General features: G+C 39.7%; 1 protein-coding gene across 1 annotated transcript in view; it reads left to right on the top strand.

The window, feature by feature from the left end:
• The window catches only part of col24a1 (collagen type XXIV alpha 1), an 87,276-nt gene that overhangs the window by 31,595 nt on the left and 31,666 nt on the right, over positions 1–24,015 (top strand). Inside the window, exons 7-25 of the mRNA XM_085138859.1 lie at positions 228–281; positions 2,980–3,024; positions 3,569–3,622; positions 3,797–3,841; positions 6,930–6,983; positions 7,541–7,585; positions 8,413–8,466; positions 8,771–8,815; positions 13,696–13,749; positions 13,861–13,905; positions 14,255–14,308; positions 14,481–14,534; positions 15,598–15,651; positions 18,061–18,114; positions 18,200–18,253; positions 19,696–19,740; positions 19,937–19,990; positions 20,403–20,447; positions 23,528–23,581. Coding sequence (XP_084994985.1) covers positions 228–281; positions 2,980–3,024; positions 3,569–3,622; positions 3,797–3,841; positions 6,930–6,983; positions 7,541–7,585; positions 8,413–8,466; positions 8,771–8,815; positions 13,696–13,749; positions 13,861–13,905; positions 14,255–14,308; positions 14,481–14,534; positions 15,598–15,651; positions 18,061–18,114; positions 18,200–18,253; positions 19,696–19,740; positions 19,937–19,990; positions 20,403–20,447; positions 23,528–23,581 — 963 coding nt within the window. The remainder of the gene's footprint in view (positions 1–227; positions 282–2,979; positions 3,025–3,568; positions 3,623–3,796; positions 3,842–6,929; positions 6,984–7,540; positions 7,586–8,412; positions 8,467–8,770; positions 8,816–13,695; positions 13,750–13,860; positions 13,906–14,254; positions 14,309–14,480; positions 14,535–15,597; positions 15,652–18,060; positions 18,115–18,199; positions 18,254–19,695; positions 19,741–19,936; positions 19,991–20,402; positions 20,448–23,527; positions 23,582–24,015) is intronic.

The following is a 24,015-nucleotide window of genomic DNA, read 5'->3' as shown; positions in this document are numbered from 1 at the left end:
TCTAACTGGTCAAGCACTGCCTATTTTGCTTGCTCTGGCCGCCCACATTTCTCATTTTAACCAGAAAAGCTATTTCCTTTTTCAAATATTGCATCACTTTCATGAAATATTCATTGGTGTAATGCTTTTATGAAGCTTTAGTATTGAGTTAAACAATATTTCATTTATGGCATTTAATAATGACGGTGCATGTGTTGTACTGCTTTCTTTTTCCTTTGTTTTATTAGGGTGACAGAGGACCTCCAGGTCGTCCTGGACCCAATGGATTTCCAGGCTTACTGGTAACATTTATTCTATAAAACTGCTTGTGAGATAAGAGCATAAAAGCCTTTCAATCTGTGAAAAAGTACATGTTTGTGTACTGTACAATGTCATTTTGTTGTTTTATAATTCTTTAAAAAAAAAAAAATCACTGGGAGCACAACTTTTATCTTACTTTTACCATTTACTGTTTCCTTTTAATCCTTTGTATTGAGGTGAATCAGTGTGGCCCCTGTCATCGCTGCTTGCCACAGTTCTCCGTTTACAGTCTGTGTGTCTTTATAGTTTCATTATAATCTAACAGAAAGAAATATATGAGTCCATCTTTTCTTGCTTATTTTCCCCTCCTATATCTTTACCTTACCGTGTGAGGTCGATCCTGTTTCTTCCTCTTTGTCTCAGTCAGAGCTTGAAGCTGACTGTTAGGACGTAGTGCTGCTTTGCTCAAAGCTAAACCTGGCTTTTAAGGTTTAAGGTCAGAGGTGATCTGAAAGCGGAAAACCACCTTTCCCTGGACCATGGGATCAATAGCATGGTCAATATTCCATTCTATTCCATTTCAATCAATTCAATTCAGTTGTATTTATACGGCGCCAAATCACAACAACAGTCGCCTCAAGGCGCTTTATATTGTAAGGTAGACCCTACAATAATACATTCAGAGAAAAAAACCCCAACAATGATATGACCCCCTATGAGCAAGCACTTTGGCGACAGTGGGAAGGAAAAACTCCCTTTTAACAGGAAGAAACCTCCAGCAGAACCAGGCTCAGGGAGGGGTGGGGCCATCTGCTGCGACCGGTTGGGGTGAGAGAAGGAAGACAGGATAAAGACATGCTGTGGAAGGGAGACAGAGATTAATAAAAAGTATGATTCAATACAGAGAGGTCTGTTAACACATGTTGAGTGAGAAAGATGACAGAAAAGGAAATGCTCAGTGCATCATCGGAATCCCCCAGTAGTCTACGCCTATTGCAGCATAGCTAAGGGAGGATTCAAGGGCACCTGATCGAGCTCTAACTATACACTTTACCAAAAAGGAAGGTTTGAAGCCTAATCTTAAAAGTAGAGATAGTGTCTGTCTGCCGAATCCAAACTGGAAGCTGGATTCTAGGAACAACAAGTAAGCCTGCAGTGCGAGAGCGAAGTGTTCTAATGGGGGGATATGGTGCTGCCTTGGGTACCAGACATCCACTATCATGCCATGCTTTAAAACAGAGAATTTCATAGATGCAGTGACGGGTAAAATGAAAAGCATTATTGATACATAATTATCAACTGACAGACTTAAATTCTTTTTAGGCTTTATAGTTTTACTCAAAGCCACACATCGCTGCTATTGTGTTTGAGTTTTTCTTGGCATGACCCCATGAACTCAATAGATTTATTCTGTTATAGTGGGTGGTCCTGCTCCTCACAAGGCTGTATCTACAGGTAGCTTCTTGATGAAATTCTGAATCTGGTTTCCACATAGTTGGCCTTAACCTTGAATCCCAAGAGGCCACATCAGTGTTTGCAGTAGCTAAACTTAATACATCCAGCACACCTCCTGTGGCCCATCAGGTATTTTCAGAGGAAATTACTGGCCTACGCTCTTTAGCCCTGCGTGGAACTTTTATTGGGCGTGAAGGTCATATGTCACAACCTGGGAAGTACATGACAGAGACATTGATACTGTTCAAGCCCTCTTTCTTCCCCAAAAAAGACGCTGTCCTGTCCCTGACCTTGTGTTTTGTCGCTGTAAACATCTGTTGTTGATAATCATGTCAAAAGCAAAAATAAAGCGCTTAAGAGGAGAATAGCTCTGATTTACTCAACAATAAATCCTGTTTAGCTTACAAAGAAAACAAGCTTACTTAGCTAAATGTGGGATTTTGCTGTAGCCCAGGGCTGGCTTTGGACCAGAGTCACTAAACTGTTTCCACTTTAATCACTTTCTGCAGAATGAACATTTTTTTTGTGTTTAAATTGTAAATTGTTTTTATAAACTGTCCTGATGTAAAATGGGACACAGACTCGTTAAAACTAGATGGCACAAACTGAAAGAAAACTGTTTAGAGCAAATTTCTCAAACAGAGATGTCACATGTAATAGATTTGTTATATATTGTTTTATCACATGTCCTTTGGCCCACAGACTTTCCCACAGAAACATGAAGCTCAAACCATTATTTTCACTGATACAAAACTGCATAATTTCTCATGTTTACACAGGACATGCAGGACGTGCATAAGGTTACTGACCCAAGTTTAAAACATTATCTATGACTTTGGAAACTTTTAAAGTAGTAACACAAAAACTGCCCACAGGAAATCCATCCCACTGTTTTTTTTTCTTTACTTCATCAAAGTGATTAACTACCCTTCTTTTTTTCTAGTTTTACTGTTGGCTCTTCTTGTTTAGTGCACTGCTTGGGGTTTGTCCAGTGGGGTGGGTGGTTAAACTCTTTGAACTTGACACATAGATTCATGGTTTCCAAGTAGTTGAATCCTACTGAAGCTGGTAATCCCCTGACTTCATCCTCATGTTTTGTTTCAACACTCAACATGATATTTTGATTAGACTGACTGCTCTCTAATAGTTCACATTTGGCGTACATATTCTTAATTTAGCATTTAGTTTTTATGCCTTTTAATGCTGCTAGCAGGGCAGCTTAGTTACTCTTAGTTACCAATTTTGAAATTTACTAAAAGTACTTGTTTCATTCTACTTTCCAAGGGTCCTAAAGGTTATCTGGGTCCACCGGGACCACCAGGAGAACAAGTAAGTAGTTATTTGTGTTCATTATTTGTGTTACAGCATGCATTACTGCCCAACAAAACTAAAAGTGTTAAATTCAAGGTAGCTGGATTCCGGCTAGTACTTTGTCACAAAAGTACAAATAGGAACTGGGCTGGTACACACATGCAAATGAACAAATGCAAAGATGAGTGTGTGACAAGCCAGTTATGGTAGTCCTTCAGTTGTCCCCTATAGTAGCTGTTTCTTTTTATGGCTCTTTTTATCCCTCTTAAAACTCTTCACTTTCTCAAACAACGACAATAACAAGAATGAGTCACATAACAGTGAACAATGAGCTGAAGTAAAAGCCAGAGTGAGATAGTGAGGGATGGGGTGTATTGGAGGGGTGCTGAAAGGTGCAGTTAGTAGACGGAGCTGTTGGGAATGAACAGTGCTTGTTTTATTCCTTAGCTGGCACTGCTACTAGAAGTCTGCGTTTCTCCCCTTTCACTTTATCCGTCCACCTAATCTCCCTATTCACCGTTCATTCTCTCTCTCTCTCCCTTTTCCTCTCTCATCACTTTAGGGCATACCAGGACTTCCTGGGGAAGCTGGAGCTGCAGGTTACCCTGGCAGGCAGGTGCAGTGAAAAACACACAAAAATTGTTTCTCCATCACTCCTTGCAGATTCTTTTATTGCTCTATCAAGAACTTTACTAAGAGAACACAGCCACAATAATGTACACGAATTTCTGCTGACCTATGCACATCGGATGCTTTGTAGTCAACAAAGTTTCCCTGTTTTTCTTTGTAGGGCTTGGCCGGGCCACAAGGTAGCCCTGGCCCTAAAGGTGTTCGTGTAAGTATAAGGTGTTTTCTGCTATTTTTTTTTTCCTTCAGTATTACAACATTGAACTCTTTCATTTCCTGAAAGGATTAGGACCAGAGTTTCAGGCTGGCTCCACAGTGACTGAAATGCCCCAAAATAGGAGAACAGAAGAAAGACAGTGGGTAGAAGAGGAACAGATGAAATCAGAAGGGGCCAAATGAGCTAGCTAGAGAATGGACTTAAGAGGAGCGTTGCGCTCCCAGGAAACAGGATAGCTAGGATCACAGTGTCGGACCGAAGCTGGCAGGGTGAGAAGGAGCCACAGAGGCAGACAATGTGCTGAAAAGAAAGATGTTTGAGCAATGAGAGAGGGTGGAAAGGGATGCAAAAAAAAAAAAGGATGACTCGGAAATACTGATTACGTTGTATGCTAACTGACATACAAACCTGAATGCAGCCAGTCTGAATTGTAGTACAAATACTGAGCAGCTTTAGGGTTTTTTGCTCGTATTTTGACAGTTTGGTTGCAAACATGAGGCTAAAACTAGGGCTGGGTATCGTCACTGATTTCTGGAATCGATTCAATTCCGATTCACAAGGTCCCGAATCGATTCGATCCACGATTCGATTTAATTCGATTCGATTCGATTCACTTCGATTTGAATCTGGGAAATTTTGACAGTCAGAAATATTATAATTCAGATCAGTACATTTACATATTTTTGTATCTATAAAAAGGAAGCTGACACACGTGAGACTTTATCAAAGGTGTGAGCATCACGGCAGATGCCTTTGTGTCAAAGTAGCTGAAGATAAAACACAGAAAAACATGAAGGCGATTTTCCTGGCCTGGGATTTTATAAAAATATTCTGCAGTAGATCAAAAACGAAAGAAAACCATTAATCAACACATGAAAATTACCTGTGAAGTTAAAGCGGTAAGCGTTTTGCATTTTGCATAATTTTAAAAAAGTTTAAATTTGTTCAGTATTGAACGGCAGAAATTAGGTTTTCTTTTCGGAAGTATATAAAACGGGAAAAAAAACATCGGCCGACAGCGCTGTAAACAACGGTAGTCTTGTGCGTAACAAGCAACCGAATAATGCAGAAAACAGTACAGAGAGAGAGAGAGAGAGAGAGCTGTGGTCGAAGCAAAACAGTAAAAGTAAGAGTGAATACATGACGATGTTTATGTGAAGCGTAGTTTGGATCTTCTTTTGCTGCTGGTTCGGTCAATATTGTTTGGAGAGACATCAAACTAACAGCTTCAGAATCAGCGCATTAAGGGCGTGAACACAAAGCGCTGAACCGCCGACAGATCAGAATCAGCGAGCTGTCGGCTTTCAGCCCCGACCGTGAGAAAGGCGACATCTAACTGATTCTGATCCGCGGGTCGCGCTGTGTGTTTAAGTGCAGAATCCGTGTTCCTGCTCTCATTTACTGTCTTAGCTGTTTGGTGGTTGTTGAAATTTTGTGAGATTTCACCAGAGATTCTGGCATTTCGGGCAAAATAAATTTATATTAAAAAATCGATTCAGGATTTTAATGAATCGATTTTACGTTATCCAAGCCAGAATCGATTTTAATCGATAAATCGATTATAAAAACCCACCCCTAGCTAAAACCAACTTTTTAATTTCTTATGGCTCCAACAGATTTGTTTTTGGTGTATGTTAGCTTGTAATGCAGGACCAATTATGATATGAGAACACTGTTCATGATTTAAAATCAGATTAAAGATCCTATTTGTTATTGGTACAAAAATTAAATCGATCATTGGTCTCAGATACTGATCCTGTTTGCATTTTTACTCACTGGAAAACTCCTTGAATTCACACTGTAACACTGATGAGGAATCTTTGTTCAGACTGTTCCTGAACTACATTTACCTTGAACAAAGAAGAGTTTGGCCAGTGAAACCAGTGTAGGGATTAGAGAAATATTTTGCTGCTATTGTTAATGATCATCATCATTACCATTGCATTAATCATACAGTTTACAGTATTGATATTGCATTCAGATGTTTAAACATATTGGTACCCAATTAGCCTTTATTACAGCTAGTGAGGTAAGAGGTGAAACTGAGTGCATTTCATGCTGACACCCACACACACTCACACAGTAGATAGACTCATTTATAGGTGAGAGGTTAGTCATGTTTGCTTGCAACTTCAAAATTGTCTCTGCAAAAAGAGGAACAGTTTCTTGCAGGGTGTGGGTCTGGTGTTCCAGACGAGAAGTGAAAGTCAGAAGGCTGACAGGAAGCATCTGCCGTGGAGACGGAGACAATGTTATTTTTAAACTGTGTTAAAAGTCATTGTGGTTTTGAAACCTATGTATGAACTGTATCTGATTGACGTTGAAGGGACGTCATTAAATTTAAGCCCTGATGGTATATAAAGCATCTGCCTATGCTCTGTAAGTCGGGGATTGGCGCTGTCTGCGTACGGCGGTGGTCTCCCCACGCGTGTCATTAAAAATCATCGTTTGATTCCACCCGGCCGGATCAGTGTTGTTATTTTGAAAGTTGATTACCTCCTCTACCCCTCCTCAACCCCTCCTCAATATTTGAACCCAACACCAGCTGTTTCTCTCGAGTTTCCCACAGGATGCATCAGGGCCACAGATGTTTTTTAAAATCCAGAATTACATTTTAAAAGGATAAAAAAAAAAAAATCCTCTGACTGTGTCATCTATTTTTACCCAATTAGGCACTTTCATGTGGTGGCTCTGTACTCCAGACAAAGATGTTCAAGCTGCGACCGTCCTGATTGTTATGAACTGATTTCAGTGGCAAATCTTTTTTCCTGTGCTGCCATCAGCACAAAATAAGTTATTCATGTTAGCCAAGATGAGCGGACATGACCCACATCTGATACAGAGTGCAAAAAGTCAGATGCAGGAAAAGGAAATCTAGTCAGTTTCCAAAATAAAAGACTATGTGTAGCTCTGTTGCTGAAATATTTTTAGTGCATTTGAAGGCATTTAAGAACAGTGCACCAGACAAGCTACTATTCTTCTGCTGTTGTTATTTTATAATGAAAGTTAATGTAAGCATTGTGCTGTGTTACTGCAGCACAGAATTTTTACTTTGTTGTGATGTTTTTCTCATTTTCAGGGTTTCATTGGACCTCCGGGCGATGCTGGCCCACCCGGGCTGGAAGGGGAGAAAGTGAGTGATGTTTGTTCATTTCCAGTGTGCAATTTGTCAAAGTCTTTATAAACATGACACATTTCCCATCACAAATTTTTTATTAACCTCTAATAAATCCGTGAATATCTTATCTTTCACCTCCATTTATTTACTGTTTATTCAAACTTTTTCCCCCATCATTAGGCTACAGAAAAAAATATTTTCCATTTAGGCAGTCAGTAATTACTGAACACATTGCTTCATTCTTGAGAGGTCAAAATCTAAGAAATCCTGGTGTTTGTAGTTTTGTTGTGGCTTTTTCACATCAGCTTGTTTTATGCCAAGAGAACTTTATTCAACGTGATGAAATGCATTGTTAAATCCTCACCTAAAGTGGGCTGTATTGAGAACCTGTGCGACTTTAATGGATAATTTAAGCATCTTATTTTATGGGCTTATTTTGTTTTACGCATTGCGGGGAAATTAGAAGAGCTGTGGTTGCTTAGGCTCGTATCCTCTCTAATTCTCTTTCCAGTCATTTCAATTTCAATCCTAAACTTGCGTGAGAAATCTAACTGCTTGTTTTTCTTTTCTAGGGCATACCTGGACCTGCTGGAAGACCTGGCCCCAAAGGAAGACATGTAATTATGAATCCATTTTGGTTTTTGCCATACTTAACAGTTCCCTAAATCTATATTTTTTGCCCATCACGTTGAAAAAACTGCTGCTACCCAGCTAATCAGGTATACAGTATGCTAGTATATAGCAGTACTGCATATCCACACAGACCCCAGAAGCATCCAAAAGAGGCGCATTTGTATCCTGCTGCTGTGAATGTGCTAAAGCAGCAGGAGGCGGGTTTGATAGGACATCGAGAGAAAAGAACAAAGAGGACTATTACACATGTACACATACCTACAATACAGTGTTCAAGATATAGCAAATGACATGCATCTTGGCATATTGTCTGCAAGTTTGTTCCAGGGTGGCCTTGAATACAGTTACACTCAGAGACAGATGGAATGTCTAGGTTGGGCCCGCACACTGTGAAAAGTTAATGTTTTAAAAATAAGCCTTCGCTTCTCTTTATTGAAGTTGCCAAGCGGGCAAAAAGCCCAGTGCCTGTTTTATTAATTTCTTTTTTCTTGGAACAGTGATGTCTGGCTAATACGCCGGCTAATCTTGCCTCATTAAAAAGTGTGCGTTTGCACATTATGTCCATGTGAAGTTAATCTTGAATAATTACTTTGGGAAATTGCACGTTAAATGCTACATGTAAAGTCAGTTTATTTAAAAAAGTTTGCTATGCCACGCATGACAGAAAGCACAGAGCCGTTATGGAGAAAGCAGGAGAAAAAACACTACTCTTTTACCGCTATGGAGGTGCTACTCTTTGCAGATTGAGGGTAAAGTTAGAAATGGTAGTCCTGACTTTCTTAAATTAATTGCGGATGTATTTGCCCCGTAGGGTGTCATGGGGGATGCTGGGGAGAGGGGGCCTCCTGGTCCAGATGGAAATGAGGTGAGAACTCGTGCCCGCTTTTTGTTCAGTATGTCCAATACTTACTTCAGTCTTCTGTCTTCATCCTCGAACTCTGGCTTCTTCTGTTTGTGCTGTCTCATTAGAGGCAGCACAGGTGGACAGTGTCTCATAATACTCAGCTGTAAAATGTACAGTTATATGCGTATGAATAATCCTAGCTTTACTGAGAGGTTTTTAGGGGTTTTTGTGATCAGATGACATAAATATGCTTTGTTACTCCTATATATTTTTTTTGAGAGTGAGACAAATGTACTTACGATGTTCCTCTGATGTTCCTCCACAGGGCCCCGTTGGTGGGACTGGCATAAGTGGCTTTCCTGGTCTAAGGGTGAGTCTGTATTTTTTAGCAGCAACATGTTTTGTTTGATTTAGATTTGTGAGTCCGTTCTTAGACCTGTGACTCAAGAGGCTCAGTTTTATCTCAGTCCTATTGTGTCTTATTCAACGTGCCTGTCTTAGTGCTTAGATTGAGATTGGCTCATGAGCCTCACGACTGACAGTAGTTAGGAATTTTCACGTCGCAAGCTAATTCTTGGTTAGATTCACTGTATCGTTTAATACGGGTTTTGTTTTACTGATGGCAGTAGTGTCTTTTCTGTTGTTCTCTTCCATTGTATGTCAAGATATGTGGAGCTGAGGTGAACTGCACAAAAACAATGTAATGAAATAAGATAACATGCCTTTATTTAGGCAGGTATAAAAAGTCCCAAAGTTTAAAAAGTAAATAAAAAAGGACCTACAGAGAAATCAGAGATGCACATCAAGGAAAATGAACGGACATCTTGAGGCAAGTTTACAAATACTCTCAGAAGTGCCGGGGAAGACAGATGGGTGTGGACACAGGTGATGATATCTACCAATAGGTGACAACTAGACAAGGCAAGACAGGAAATAAAAGCAGCACAAGGGAATAAAGGCTGACTTTCAAAGTAAAATAGGAAAAACATGTAAGCAAGAAGACTTCACCCTAACTAAATCAGAGGCAGAAGAGACTGAGGGAGGAATGAGCAGAAAACCACTGAGGGGAATAAAGGCATTCTGATAAACTCAAAACAGAGGCCGAAACCCAAGAAAACACAATTAAAAACTACAACAATACAGGCCCACTGTAATACAATGAAATCAGGAATAGGAACTCAATAATTTCAAACAAGGATTATTCACAGAACCAAGACTGAAGCTTTAAACCTAGAGAAACCCAGAGACACTGTAAATCTACCTCAACTATGGAGGTCATCCGATTGGTTCATTTGATTTATTTGTTTGTCTGCTAGATCACTCAAAGAGGTATTGACATATTTTATACAAAGTGCACCAGAGGTGGGGCTTGGCCCAATTCAGAAGTGATTAACTTCTGGAGATGATAAGTATCTGGATCCAGGAATCTTTGGAAGGATGTTTTACTTTTCTGAGCTCTTCTACATCCAGAAAGTTAATTCATGCCTGATGTGGGGGAAATTTTCAGCTTTGGTGTCTCATCCTGCTCTTGTTGTGTTTAGTAGAGGCCAGGTGACTGTCAGTGGGTTTCTTTTTGTTTATGTATGTACATGCTTTAGCCACTGGTAAGGCCATAAGTAAGGGACTCGTATCAATAGGATGTGAATGTGATGAGATTCAAAAGTAAACATGTTAAAAAGAGCCAGACATTGGAAACCTTAGTGAAAGCAAAACTTACCACATGCAGACAGGGTGTAGAGAATAAAGAGAATATATAACTGCCTGCTTTGTTTTGTTTTTTGTTTAGTCTAATGTCAGGTTGAGTTTAGAGTACTGGAGCTGAGCTTGTTGTTTGCTGTTAAAGGGTAAAGTGAGTTACAATAAAGAGGTTAAAATACATTTAAATTAAGGAAAGACCATCAGAGGCCTAAAAGAGAACAAGCTTTTTTCCATTACTGCAGAATGCAGTATCGTGTGTCTATAGTTACTTTCAGATGTTCACGTCAGCCACCCTGATACAACTGTATACAGCACCTGTCCGGTGCTTTCAAGTGTCGTTTACATTCCTCGTATCTTTGAATTTATTGGGGATTTTTGAGGGGTCACTGAGTGGCGCTAGACACAGCTGGAGGAATGATTTCTCAGCATTCACCTCAGCTACTGGCTGCAAGTCACTGATCCTACTGAAACAGCCAGACAGGAAGTATGCACACACTGTCTTCAAATGCTTTGGTTCAAAAAAAAACCCCAAAACCTAACATCATGCAGAATTTTACATGTGCTATGCAAAAATAAATAGAGTTGCTTTTGATTATATCAGTTCTGCTAGCCATGGCACTTGCTGTGTTTAACTGATGACAGGTCTCATTCAGAAACCGCAGACCACTTGGTGTAAAAAGAAAAGGATGTGACACGGATTTATACACTTGTATGTGTGTGAATGGGCTTTCCTTTCCTTTCCTTTCCTTTCCTTGCCTTGCCTTGCCTTGCCTTGCCTTGCCTTGCCTATTTAAAAGTAGCACAAACGGTAAGGAAATTTGTGTTTTGTTGATCATTCCTTTGTTGCCAACAATGCTTCTTGGCAAGATATAAGGGAAATAAACAGGCATCTCAACAGTATTTATTAACAAAGAAATACCTTTTGAAGTTTGCACGAATTCCTACCAAAGAAAAACAGTAAATTACATTTCTGACCAAATGAAATCAAGGTGCCACCACGTTTTGTTCCTTCACAGTTGTATCTGACGAACTGCGCTTCACTGTGTTCAGTGATGTTGATCATAAGCTCCGATGTGAACGCTTTAACACTTTCAGGTTGTGTGACGGAACAACCCAGAGCAACGTCAAACGCTACTACTCAAATGAAGTCAGTGATAAGATAGTTTTTTGCAATTTATATACTTTTACTTTTACTCAGATGCAAAAAAGGAGGAGGGAACTGACTTATTAATAATTAAAGCTGATGCAGCTCTCAGACAAGTTATGGCCAGTAAGTACTTTTGAGTAATCATACTAGAGAGCCCAAATCCCCGCACCTCTTTAATCCAGCCTTTGATGTAATAAATCATATTTACTCAACTTTCCAGCTGAGTGATTTTGACGCTGGACGAATCTCGCAAAGAACTTTAATTTGACATCTAAATCTCATTTTCACGTCTCACTGTCAGTCACACCGTTGAGGCTCTCGTTGTGCTCACTCATTTATTTAAAAGCCTGTTGCACGTGGTTAGAACCTTTACTCGAGTAATCGCAGAGAGAACATAAACAGCAAGTGTTCATTCTGGTATGCACTTGATGTCTCTGCCAGTGTGTGACTCAGCAAAATGTGATGCAGCCCGACACTTTTTCATAGCCTGAAAGAAAAACAGTAGGACGAGATGGAGACCAGAGTAGTTGTAATAAAACCCTTGTTTTTTTCTTTACAATTCTTCCACCATGTTTTTTGTTGTTGTTTTTATATACTACCTGCATTTTTTTTAGGAATGGCTCTATTTACACTCAAAGTACTTGTGAATGTGTCCATGAAGGTAGCAATCATGATATTGAAGACAGACAGGAAATGATGGGCATTGCAGTTCAGTAGTTTGCACCAAAGTCATTTAGCTACACTGGACTGTGACTGTGTCAGGAACTAGATTAACCTTTTAGATTTCTCATCTATTCTTCTGAAGTTACTTTGAAGCTACAGTGAAATTAGCTATTGGTATATGTCTCAATAGCAAGGAATAACAGCTGTCTACACATAAACTATGTGGTGAAAAAAGGGACCTACACGTTACACCTACAGGAGCTACTTGATCACGGATACTCAAATATCTTTCACATAATTAATCGCTTTAATGGCACATAAGCTACCAGAGGAGGCCCAACCCTTTTTTTGGTATGTAGCCAATCAGATTTGGTGTGTGGCTAACAGAGGTACATGCTGTTTGTGGCCAAGTCTAAATTAAAATGCACTAAATCTTGTCTGGGTCTGAATCGGAGGCACTTGAAGTGGCGCGCTTAAATGGGATTATGATGTCCTGGGTGTAGAAACATTTCTATGTCTAATTGGATTTTCTGAGGCTACAACGGTTGTGTTGAAACATGATGTACAGGAATGCAGCAATCTGGATTTGATCGAGCCTCGAACCAATTGTCTTCCCCGCGTGGCGAGCAGATAGCGGTTTGGATGATGTTTAACCACCTGGCAGACAGGCTTCATCTTGACAGCAGTTTGAGGAAAGGCTCTGTGTGGGATGTTGATGTACCCTGTCGTTTCAGCTGGGCCAGTGGACTCTGGAGCTTTTGGGTGGGGGCAATGGGGGAGCATTTTCTATCTGTGCTTTTCCCCTTCTTTCAGTGCATCATTTTTCATGTGTTCACTGTTGAAAGCCTCTTTTGATGGAAGGCATGTGATTTGTGTGTGATTTGTGTGTGTCCTCCTGCGGTACCACAGCGGAGCCTCAGCATCAAACACTGACCTTAAGGGGTCCAGATGGACTTATAGTTTAAGCCACATGTCTTTGATGATGCAACATGGACAGTATTCTGTAATACTTATTACTGATTTTGTGCATATATATGCATATGACACATTGATTGTTTTTAGTGGTTGTTTCTTTAATTCTTTTAGGGTTTTTTTTCAGTAACATTATTACTCTCAGGCCTTTTCTGCAGATGAGTGGTGCAAAATTCTGGATTTTATTTTGGTTTTGTATCCATCTGTATTCACTATGCTTTTGTTGGTTGCATCGGACATTGCTGCTACAGAGCAAATATGGTATTGCTTCCACTATCTTTAGGCATAGAGGGGGAAAAAACCCCGAGTAACTTGTAACTGCTGTGTCTGTGGGAATAGTATAGCATGTATGCTCTCACGCATACTTGGGCATATACAAATTGTTGTCATCGCATCAGTGCTTCTGACTATTACTGCAGACAGGGTGAAAGCTACCTGAGCAGCCTGTCTGCTGTTTGGTCCAGCCACACTTTCTGGCCAGTCTCCCCTCACCTCTGTCAATTAGAGTGGATTGACTGTTGGGGTCTGGCAACCCAAACCGCTGCAAAACAACTGGATACTCTGCCAACACTGCTTATGTTTCTCATAGGGTTGTGGCAAACAGGAATGTGCTGCATGTCAAAACAATGTCAACAATGGATCAGAAATATTTTGTGCAAAAATGCCATTCACTATCAGACAACAACAATGGACTCGTATTACAAGTACTACGTGTGTGTATTTGTGATACATATTTGTGATACATAAATTCCACTGTGTCCTCTTCGCAGGGAGACCCAGGGCCCGAGGGACCACGAGGACTGCCTGGTATGGTGGGACCTCAGGTGGGCCTGATATTTGCTTCTACCATTTTATTTTTTTTTACATCGTAGGAGAATCCTAAGTGATTGAATGTTAAACTTTTCCTTCCCTTTGTTCTGCTCCCTCTGCGACAGGGCCCAACAGGACGAGCCGGCCTGCCTGGATTGAAAGGTGATAAGGTGATCTAAATATTTATATTATTGCAGTGCATCTGTGTGTAATGTGTGACTTGGACGTACTATATGAGATCCTTGTGACATTTTGCTAACAAATCCAGCAAACTCAGTCCTGTGTGTTAATGTTTAATCATTTTTTCATGTTAAACGCTGATATTGCTCCAGTGGTTCTTTACGGACTCTTCATTTGCTTTCACGACATTGAACTCAACCTATCAAACTGAATTTTGATAGTGCTGGTGCATTAAACAGCCTCTGTATAGTGTGTGCCATTTTTTTGTTTGTGGTTTCTTCAGATTATTGCGGCAGTGCAGTGTTGTGTTATATCTCTGTTTGATACTATGAAATCTAGGGTGAAACCGGACAAAGGGGCGAGCCAGGAGAGATGGGGTACCAGGGGGATAAGGTAAGCGTCCTTACAAAAGCATAGCACGCCATGTGACCGTGCAATGTGTGTATCTGCTATAGATTCTACCTGTGTTTGCTCCATTACGGTACATTGATTGATTAAAAAACAAGAAAAGTCAACCACAGACTTTGTGAAATCAACTCAAAAATGGTGTGTGTTCGTCTTTCAGGGTGCTGCTGGTGTACCTGGTCTTCCTGGGCCCAGAGGGAAACCAGGGCCACCGGTATGTCTGTGTGAGTGTGTCTGAGTGGGCAAAGTTACTCATGCTTGGAACATGTATTTGCATGTTCGTGGATGTTTTGCCATGCTTTTTGGATTCAGTTTATTTAGTCATACTCAGAAAACATTACCTTTATCTTAGATTTTCTGGGAGGGGAGATTCAGCGATAGGAGATAAATGTGAAATTAATGTCTTTAAACAGCTCTGGGTTTGCTTATCACCACAAGCAACCATTAGAGCAAATTAATCTCTTTTAAGTTAAAACATTACAAATTCCCTGCAGGATGATATCTGAACAAGTCACGTAATGAGAATAATGACATTGTTAGCCCAGTGTAAAGAGGAAAGAAAAGACAAAAAGCTAACATGTAGTTAGCAGTCTACATGATTAAAGGGTTTTTGTTATTTCCTGTCATATGTATACTGTTACAGTGCTGGATAATTATATTAAACACAGCCAGTGCTAAATAAAGAGGTTAGCATGTGTAAACGTAATCCCTGTGGCTCAATCTTTGGTTTCAGGTGGGTTTTTTCTGCTCTTGTCTCTTGCCAGCCAATCAGAGATAAGTTGTGGTTTCAGCAAACTGCTGCATCTTTGACTTACTAAGAACTGTTACTGAAGCGCTTAGAGCGATTATTCCACACCAAACCCAGACTGGTGCCCAGCTGTCTGTAATATTAGCGTGTTAACATAATGGCAGGAAAGTTGCACAAGTTAAACGGCTATCTGTAGTGAATCAAAGCAAAGAAACATTTAAGATGGAGTGACAGAAACTGCTTGGAAAATCTTTTGTCAACCACAGATTAGCAAATATGAAGTAACATTATTAGTCTTTATTGGCTTATTTTTTACTTATTTCTGATCTTTCTTTTTTTATACCCTGTCCTGTCTGACAGTTATAGCAAGCAGAATCATGATCTGAGTGCTTTAGACTCTCTGTAGGATCCCCTTGGTGATCTAACATTTGAATACATCATCAAAGTGTTGCCAGCGACTTATTTCGGGATTATATCCGCACAACACAAGAGGAGCAAATTGTTCATGTCTTTCTTCTCTTTTCGTCAGGGTAAAATTGGAGAAATGGGTGTGACTGGACCACCTGGGCCTCCAGGACCAGAGGTAAGGCATACATGGTTGTGCATTTTTTCATCACAATTTTCTAACGGATACTTACGAATGCATATTAACAAATATATTTTCTCATATGTGGAGTCCCCCAGCACTTAATCTTGGACCAATTTTGTTTTCTTTATACATGTTACTTAATAGTTTCAAAGGAATCTCTTACCATTGCTATACAGATGGCACACAGTTGTACATTTCTGTTAAGCCCTAAAACCTTAACAGCATCTCCCATCTCAGTGAATGCTTCTCTGCCATTTCTAAGTGGATGTATTCAAATTTCGTTCATCTCATCATGCTGGCACATCATCTTTGAACGACGTCTGAGTTTTGCATCTTGCATCCCAAAACTCATCCAGTCATGTTTCTTTCATTTAAGAAATGTTGCAAAAATCAAACTTACTGTAATTCATTCTTTTATCTGGAGCTTTTAAAATACACTTTAATTTTCTCCCACCTATTACTGTCAGTCACTTGCATCTCTCAGTCCTCCATAGCTCCTCTCCAGATGGTGCAGAACATAGCAGCAAGGCTGCTAACAAAAGCTGGCTGACGCTCACCAATCACAGCTATTATTGCTTCCGTTTGCTGGGTCCAAGTGAAATTCAGAATCCACCTTAACATCAAATCATTAACATATAAAGCTCTACATTGACTGGCTCTTGCTTATATCAGAGCGACTGACTTCTTATTTTTACAGGTTAGCTTTCCATTCATATTTACCCATTTATGTATCTGTATGTTGGAACATGTATACTTATGGTTAGCTTTTATTCAAACTGTGACACACTTAGTAACTCTGTGTTTTGAAAATTATTGTACAAATAACTTATTATTATTATTAATATTTGTTCCGCTTGCATGAAATAAAGGGGAGTCAGAGGCAGCTACTGTTAAAAACATGATCTTCACTGAGGCCAGTATTCAGCAGTCCAGTATAAAGTATGAGAAGGTCAGAGTAAAATGTTTCAGCATTTGTCTTCTTAAAATATTGACTGTAGTGTCTGACAGCATTTCTTTTTTGCTGTATTTTGGCTCAGTGGAGTATGCTGACTAAAGTAAAGACAGATTGAGGTACAGCTACTTTCCTAATAGAGTGTGTAATGCAATGGACACGTTGCCAAGAGAGTGCTTCTTTTATGGCTGCTCCAAGTCAAACTTATGATAATGCAAAGATAAAGACAGCGTAGGGGGATAAAGTAGCAGGTAGCAGGATTTAAGCTGAACCCATGTGGCTGTAAAATAAGTATTTTCATTCACGGTGCACATACTGCAAATGCTAGCTCACCTTAGATTCAATTGTTATGGTTGTTATTCCGTTTGCTTTCACACCAAATTATCTACCAATTTAGAAGATAATGAACAGCTTAATATAAATCTTAAAACAGAAACTGATGACTTCACAGAGTCTTATACTGCTGAGTGTGTCCGTGTGGGCAAAGTCGCTCATATTAGGTACATGTATTTGCATATTCGTGGATGTTTTGTCATTCTTTTGTTCCTTTTTTGGGCTCAGTTTATTTATTCATACTCAGAAAACATTACCTTTGTCATTCATAATCCCTGTGATTGCTAAAAATTGTAATTTGATGTTGATTTGAATTATTAAAATTAGCTATAGATGCTCTGACAAATAGAGACTGAATTGGGTTTTTTTTGTCATGGAAGAGACAAGTAATTATTTTACATTCTTTAATTTTTTAAGTCAGTAATCGACTTGCTTTGCTTAAAACGTTGTTTTTGGGGTTTTTCTTGATAAATGTATTAGTAGTAGTCCCATTAAAAGCCTAAAAACGAGCGTTTTACTAGAGAGAAAGAGCAACAGCGTGGGATTGTTGTTGGAGCTTTTTGCAGGCATCAACTCATCTGACTACAGTTTTCTGGTTAAATTTAAAAACTCCTGAATACATACTTGAAAAATCTTCTCTATGCTATGCTAGCTCTCCCACTAGCAACAACATAGCACTGAACTGAATGTAGCACATTATCTTGCTAGCCACAAGCGTTTCTAAGTCAAAGCTATTACATTTCCACAATGTTAATATGTCCTTGAATTTTTCCTGCTCCGTCATGGTCTGCCAGCACTCTGTTATGCAGAATATCTCACCTTCTGTTAAAGTGTTTGTTAATACTGCACAGTATGTGAAACACATCGACAATGTCAAAGTCAAGCTGCCTAGGAGTGCTACGTCATCAAAGGTCACAAAGGCCGCAGCTCGCAAGCACATTTTTTGAGATGAGTGATTGTGTCATGGCAGGCTTGCCTGAGGGAGAACATTAGCTCAGCAGCAATCCATCATTATTTTTATACAGTTCTGTCTTATACAGGTTAATGCAGAGGAATCAAAACATTTGGCTTAATAATAATGTAATATAACAATATTCTTTCTCTCCTGAATTTGCAAGGGGTTTCCTGGGGACATTGGAGCGCCGGGCCCGAACGGACCACCTGGTCCAAAGGTACAACGGCATCTCTTTTTCCACTCTCTCGATCCATCCATTCATTCATTAATTTCATCCAGTCATACATTCACTTGTGTTTCAGGGTTTGCAGGGTGAGAGAGGACCCCAGGGTCCGCCAGGGCCTAAAGGAATACAGGTGAGACAATTTGACACCTAAGTTATCTTTCCAGGTTCTCGATTCACTCAGAGAAGAGAAGTGGAAACTATAGCTCACTGTGGAATTTCCATTTGATCAGGCAAGATGAATTAACACACTCCCTCTCATTCAACATCTATTCATATTTTACAGGTATAGCTCAGATCTCAGATTTTTTTCCCCTGCCATATCTCTCAGGGCATGTTCCACCAGGTGAAGTCATGATTCACCAACAGGTGCTTATGAAAACAAGGCTGAAATTTTTCCAGCCCTGTAAAAAGAAACAGAATCCACTGGAAAGTGTAGAGCAACACACAGTTTTCTATTGTGCTTAATGTTGGAATATTGATCTGGCCTCCATGCACAACCGTGTAGAGTTGGCTAATGTATTCTTCTGTCACACACGGCAGAGTACGCAGACAAAGGTTGTTACCCAAAACAATGATGTTGAGAAATAACAAGATATATTAATTTTGTCTCTTTATTTGAGTAAAATTTAAACATTTTTATATCCAGTTTGCAAGACCTTGTAAGAAACTAAGATGGACACTTTATTAGGTACACCTCTTCAGCCTCTTATTGAAGTAAATATCTAATTAGCATGCCACACAATGCTTTTAGAAATGTAGGCACAGTAAAAACAAAAAACCACTGAAGCTCAAACTGAGCATCAGAATGAGGTAGAAGAGAGGTTTAAGGCCAGATGAGCTGGTCTAAGTATTTCGGAAACTGCTGGAATTTAATAATCAGATTTTCTGTAGGTGGTATGACCGGGAGTTTTGATGAAAGTCTGAGGTGTACAGAGTAAACAGGAATTGAGTAAGCACAGCCCCCTGTGGAGTTCCTGTACTGCAGACAAGGGAATGTGCCAACATCACCGATTCAGACAGAATTGCCTTCATCTGTTAGCGATAATGGATGCTCAGAGGGCAAATGTTGCATGCAACAAAAAAACATGGATAGGAGTAACACGGTGCTACAAGATGACCCCAGAGTTGCTGGCACAATGCTACAGTGGAAATCACTGCACAGGGACGTTTGATCATTAATATGGGTTTTCCACTTTTTAATGGTTTGATGGCTCACTTTTGATTGAACCTATGTTTAAAATGACTATTAGTCATTAATCATGATAATAATAATGTTAATAATTAATAAAAAGAAGCCCATCATGGAGCTGAAATCATTTACCAGTAAGAATGGATAAAACTTCCCCAATTGTTATCCTTGCACATGCTTTCTAAATTTTGTTAAAAGAAGAAGTGATACATCAGTGTGCTAGACTTCCTGGTATTATGTAATATAATAAAAATATAAGTTCTAACATCTGTTTTTGAAGAGAAATAAATACTTTATACAATTTTCAAATCAGTGTTTTTATTTACAGCTTTTCAGAAACATGCCTTTGGAAACTTTTGATTGAACAAACTTTGTTTCTGCAGGGCGACGAAGGACCACTCGGCCCACCTGGCGGCCCAGGCCCTACTGTAAGAACTCCCAAATTCATACACTGAATTTGCACTCAGCCGCACACTTAACTCATGCTAAGCCTTTCGTAGGTGGTTTGAATGAAACGATTCATAAAGATGAATCACCTCCAACTGGATGGAATAAAATAAGCTTTGCCATCATTCGATCAGCATTTATACTTACATTCACGTGTATGTGTCTGTCGACCTTTAGGGGAGACCTGGAAGGAAAGGCCACATAGGTGAACCTGGCTCCGAGGGTTTACAGGTGAGGTCCCATCACTTAATCACCGTATACGTAAGTGCATATGTTTGTGGCAATTTCAAATTTAGATTTGTATATGCCTTACAAGTTATGTGAAGTCATGACTTCATCATCTCACTGAAAAATCGTAATAGTGTTGTAAAAAAGGCGTTACATTGTAATATAGTCAACTGTAGACTTTTTCCCTACTCTTTTATTTTTTATTGGCTGTAATGTGGTATAATAAATTTAGTATTATGTACATTGAGATTTTATTGGTCTCATGCTTTCCTCCCCTTGCGAGGTGCTTATTGCCTAGACTTATAATGCTGTAAACATGCCCTTAATTATGAGAGAGCTGCAGTTTAACCAAATCAGTGACCTGTTTAACTACAGGAAGCTAACCAGCACATTCTCTGATGTTTACTGCTTGCAGGGAGAGAAAGGGGACATGGGAAATATTGGAAAAGTTGGACCACAAGTAAGTTCCTTTCACACCTCTAAGGACATTAGCTAGCAGACGGTGTACTGTGGATTAGTAGTTTTCCATTGGATCCCTTTATAGAGAGTGCAGGGCTGTGGTATAGCTTTTATTAGATTTATACTGATGAAGTGCTTCCAGTAAATTAACTGTTCTCTGTGGCAACTGTGGAAGTGGTTACAGGAACACATTCTCATGCATCACATTTTACTGACCTACTTTTGAGGCTAAGAAATTTTGGATCTCTCTTCTTGCGATCCAAATACCGTACTGTCTTTAAATCAGAATTGGTGGAACTTCTCAGTAGAACAGATATCCTCTGTGGAAGTGATCTCATTTGTGTTGTCCATTTTTTTTATGGCTCAAAGCCTGTAAAAGCCTTTTTGACATGCTGTTGTGCATGAATCATACTTACAGAGAAATTGTTAACACAAAAATGTTGGACTGTTTAACATCGATTACCCAAAAACATCTGTGTCAGGACTGGTTGTAAAGAAATCAACTAACTGCAAAAATCACACTTTCGTGCGTCTGTCTTTGGGTTTTATACTTGCCACAGATACTGTAGAGAAATGCCGGGACATAATTGTAAGATTCTCGTACGCACGCAACTGTTCTGACCATTCAAAGTATGCTGGTCTTTCCTGGAGGCCCCTTAATGCTAATATTTGCATTCTGTGCATAGTGGAGGCAACCAAGTGGGACTGCTGGACTTTGTTGCAGCACTGCACATATGAGAGCAGTTACTGAGTAGAAGAGCCTTTGAAGCCAAACAGGAACCATGGGGCTATGCAGAGTGGAAAAAAACCCCTCTAAAACATATGGAGGGTCTAATGAATGCCATTACATCACTTTCCAGATAAATTAGATATCTAAGATGCTTAAAAAAAAGAAAACTTCCAAGCCCTGAGTTGATCCAAAGGGGTTTCAGTCAATCTGTCTTCACTGAGTGCATCTATATCACCCTAAGACAGTGGTGTCAAACATAAGGCCCGGGAGCCAGAATTGGCCTGGCAAACACTCCAATCCGGCCCACTGGATGGATGTCTTTGGAAAATGGGAAGGAAGGCTTTTAAACGTATTTTCATAAATTTTACAGCCTGTCCTATTGATAAAGAACTCCTCCACAGTCATTCATAGTACAGTAATGAAGTAACAGACAAAATGACAGTTCCTGTTTTTTTAGTATCTACTGCAGAAATGCGGGGTTTTATTTTTTAATTTTTATTACTTTCTATCCAAAGTAAAATAAATCAATAAAATAGAACATTTTCTATAAATTAAATAAAAAAGCTGCCAGAACTTTTCTGTAACTTTGCACATTAATTTCTTACAATTTAAGCCCAAATATTGAGCTAGCTCAAGGATTACATGTGCAGTTAGACTATTTTACACTGTCAAAAAGAAGTCTTAATTTTGAGTTTTTAAGATCCTAGTTTGGCTGATTTGAGGTTATCTGCTGATTGTTCTGTTTTCATCTCAGCCTCCACTTCACAACTAGCTTCACCTATGTTTTGTGTGTGTGCGCGTGTGTGTGTCACTGACTCAGAGTGTACTCACATTCATTTAAATTTAATTAAAAATAATTTCTTATTAAAATCTTTGGCTGTATTTCCTCCTTGACTGTAAGGTCTTATTAATACTGTGGCTCAGAGACCAAATGGCCTTAAAAACATTACCGTTAAAGCTCTCCTGTCAAAGCCTCACACGGAAAAACTTTTAAAGCCACGTCTTTCTGTTAAGTGATACAGGGCACCACAATATCCTGCTTCACGTCCCAATTAAGAGATTTGAGGTCAATTTAAAGGCCCCCCAGCCCCCACCCCAAGGTCATAATACGAACTTTCAGGCTGTCACCCCTTTAGGCCCAGACAAATGGAAAAAAAAACATTTACAAAAAAGTGTCTGTCGTCGTGGTCTGTTTCTTGTCTGCCACTTTGGTCTCAGCCTCGGACTCTCTCTTCCTCTACATATAGAGGCATATATATATGTGTCTGTACGGTGAAAGTAAGAACAGCACTCCCAAAGAGTCTGTGTCAGTGTGTTAACTGTGTCAGTCATGGGAACCACACAACAGCCACAGCAGCAGACTGACCACAATGGCTTTAGTGGTTGGCCGGCGTGTTCTGCTGTCGGGCAATCGTTTGAATTATTACACAGAAATCTGGTGTTGCAATACATGCACTCTTAATCCTGAGGCTTCAGTCTCATTTGTGATAATTGCACGTCTCACATCGTTCCTTCCTGTTTATTCTCACTTTACATACTTGCATATTTAGAAACACGAGGACAAACTTTTTTTTTTTTTTTAACTGCGCTTTTCTGCCAGAATGTCAAATCAGCCACTGAGACATTTTGCCATTTTCCTCCAGATTATCCAGTGAAGCAGCTGGCACCGCTTCAAACTATAGCACCCCCACCCCCCACTCTCCCGTCCCAGCATGACTAAACTGGAAATGGTTAAGCTCTTCTGATAACTTCCATACTTACATTTTCTGGTGGTTCCCCCACAAGGAGTTGTTTGCAAAATAGCTTTTCTTGATTTCTGAGTGCAGTGTGAACGTAGTACGTGAACCACTGCAATTGTGCGATTAAAAAATGTGTTATTTGTTACTTTTTTTTCTTTTCTTTTTTTTGCCAGACAACAGTTTAGTTTCAGCAGTCACAACAAGGTTGCAGCCATTTGTTCTGGCTTTGTTGAATAACAGCCCAGTATCAATACCACATGGGTTGTGCAGTGGATTTGGAATTAATATTGTTATAGCATGGTTACTGGCACATATTGATGTGTTTACTTTTCCTTTGTTTCTCTCAGTGTTTTTAGTTAAGCGCTATTTCTAGGAAAAACTCGTGAAAGTCGAGATAGTAAAAAATGATCTTCACCCCTTCAGGTTTCTCTTCATCTTTGCAGCGCCTACATTTTTGCTTATGTAAGCATTTGATTGTAATCTATGACCTCTCACATTCCAGGTGTCATGACTAGTCGGGAAGTAACCCTTAGATGAATGAAGATTGGGTCTTTGCGCAGATATAACCTCTCGTGATGTGTTTCTGTTTAACGCTATCCCTCTCCTCTCCAGGGTCCAGCAGGCCTGATTGGGATAGCTGGGGTGATAGGGGTTCCTGGTGAAAAGGTAAGGTGTGTGTTTCTCTGTCATTAGGCTGTCAGACAGCATGAGCTGCCTGCCTGTCAGTGGCAGACCTATATAATAAGGCCAATGTTAAGCAGCCGTGGCTTGAAGCCCACGAGCCCCAGAACACGTGCTTGTATAAACACTCAACACTCTCACATCCTCATCCATAACAATATTGTCAAATCCACATCACCACTATTGCCTTTAAACCCTCCTGCACTCTGCTGAACGTCAAGCTATAATGAAAGGGAACATTTGATTACAATACTCTTTAGACAAATTTGCTTGTCTACGGATGTTAGAAACTCTCAAAATGTAATTGTTTCTGACACAGTGCTTTTTTTAAAAGTTCTTTTTCCACCTCAGCTTATGCCGAGTAAACGTGCACAGCATTACACACCTTTTTAATCTCTGTACAGTCATTGTTCCCTCCC

Source organism: Neolamprologus multifasciatus, chromosome 17 (assembly GCF_963576455.1).
Source record: "Neolamprologus multifasciatus chromosome 17, fNeoMul1.2, whole genome shotgun sequence".
NCBI lineage: Eukaryota > Metazoa > Chordata > Actinopteri > Cichliformes > Cichlidae > Neolamprologus > Neolamprologus multifasciatus.
Note: the sequence above shows the minus strand (reverse complement) of the source record. Positions and strands in the feature narration are given on the sequence as shown.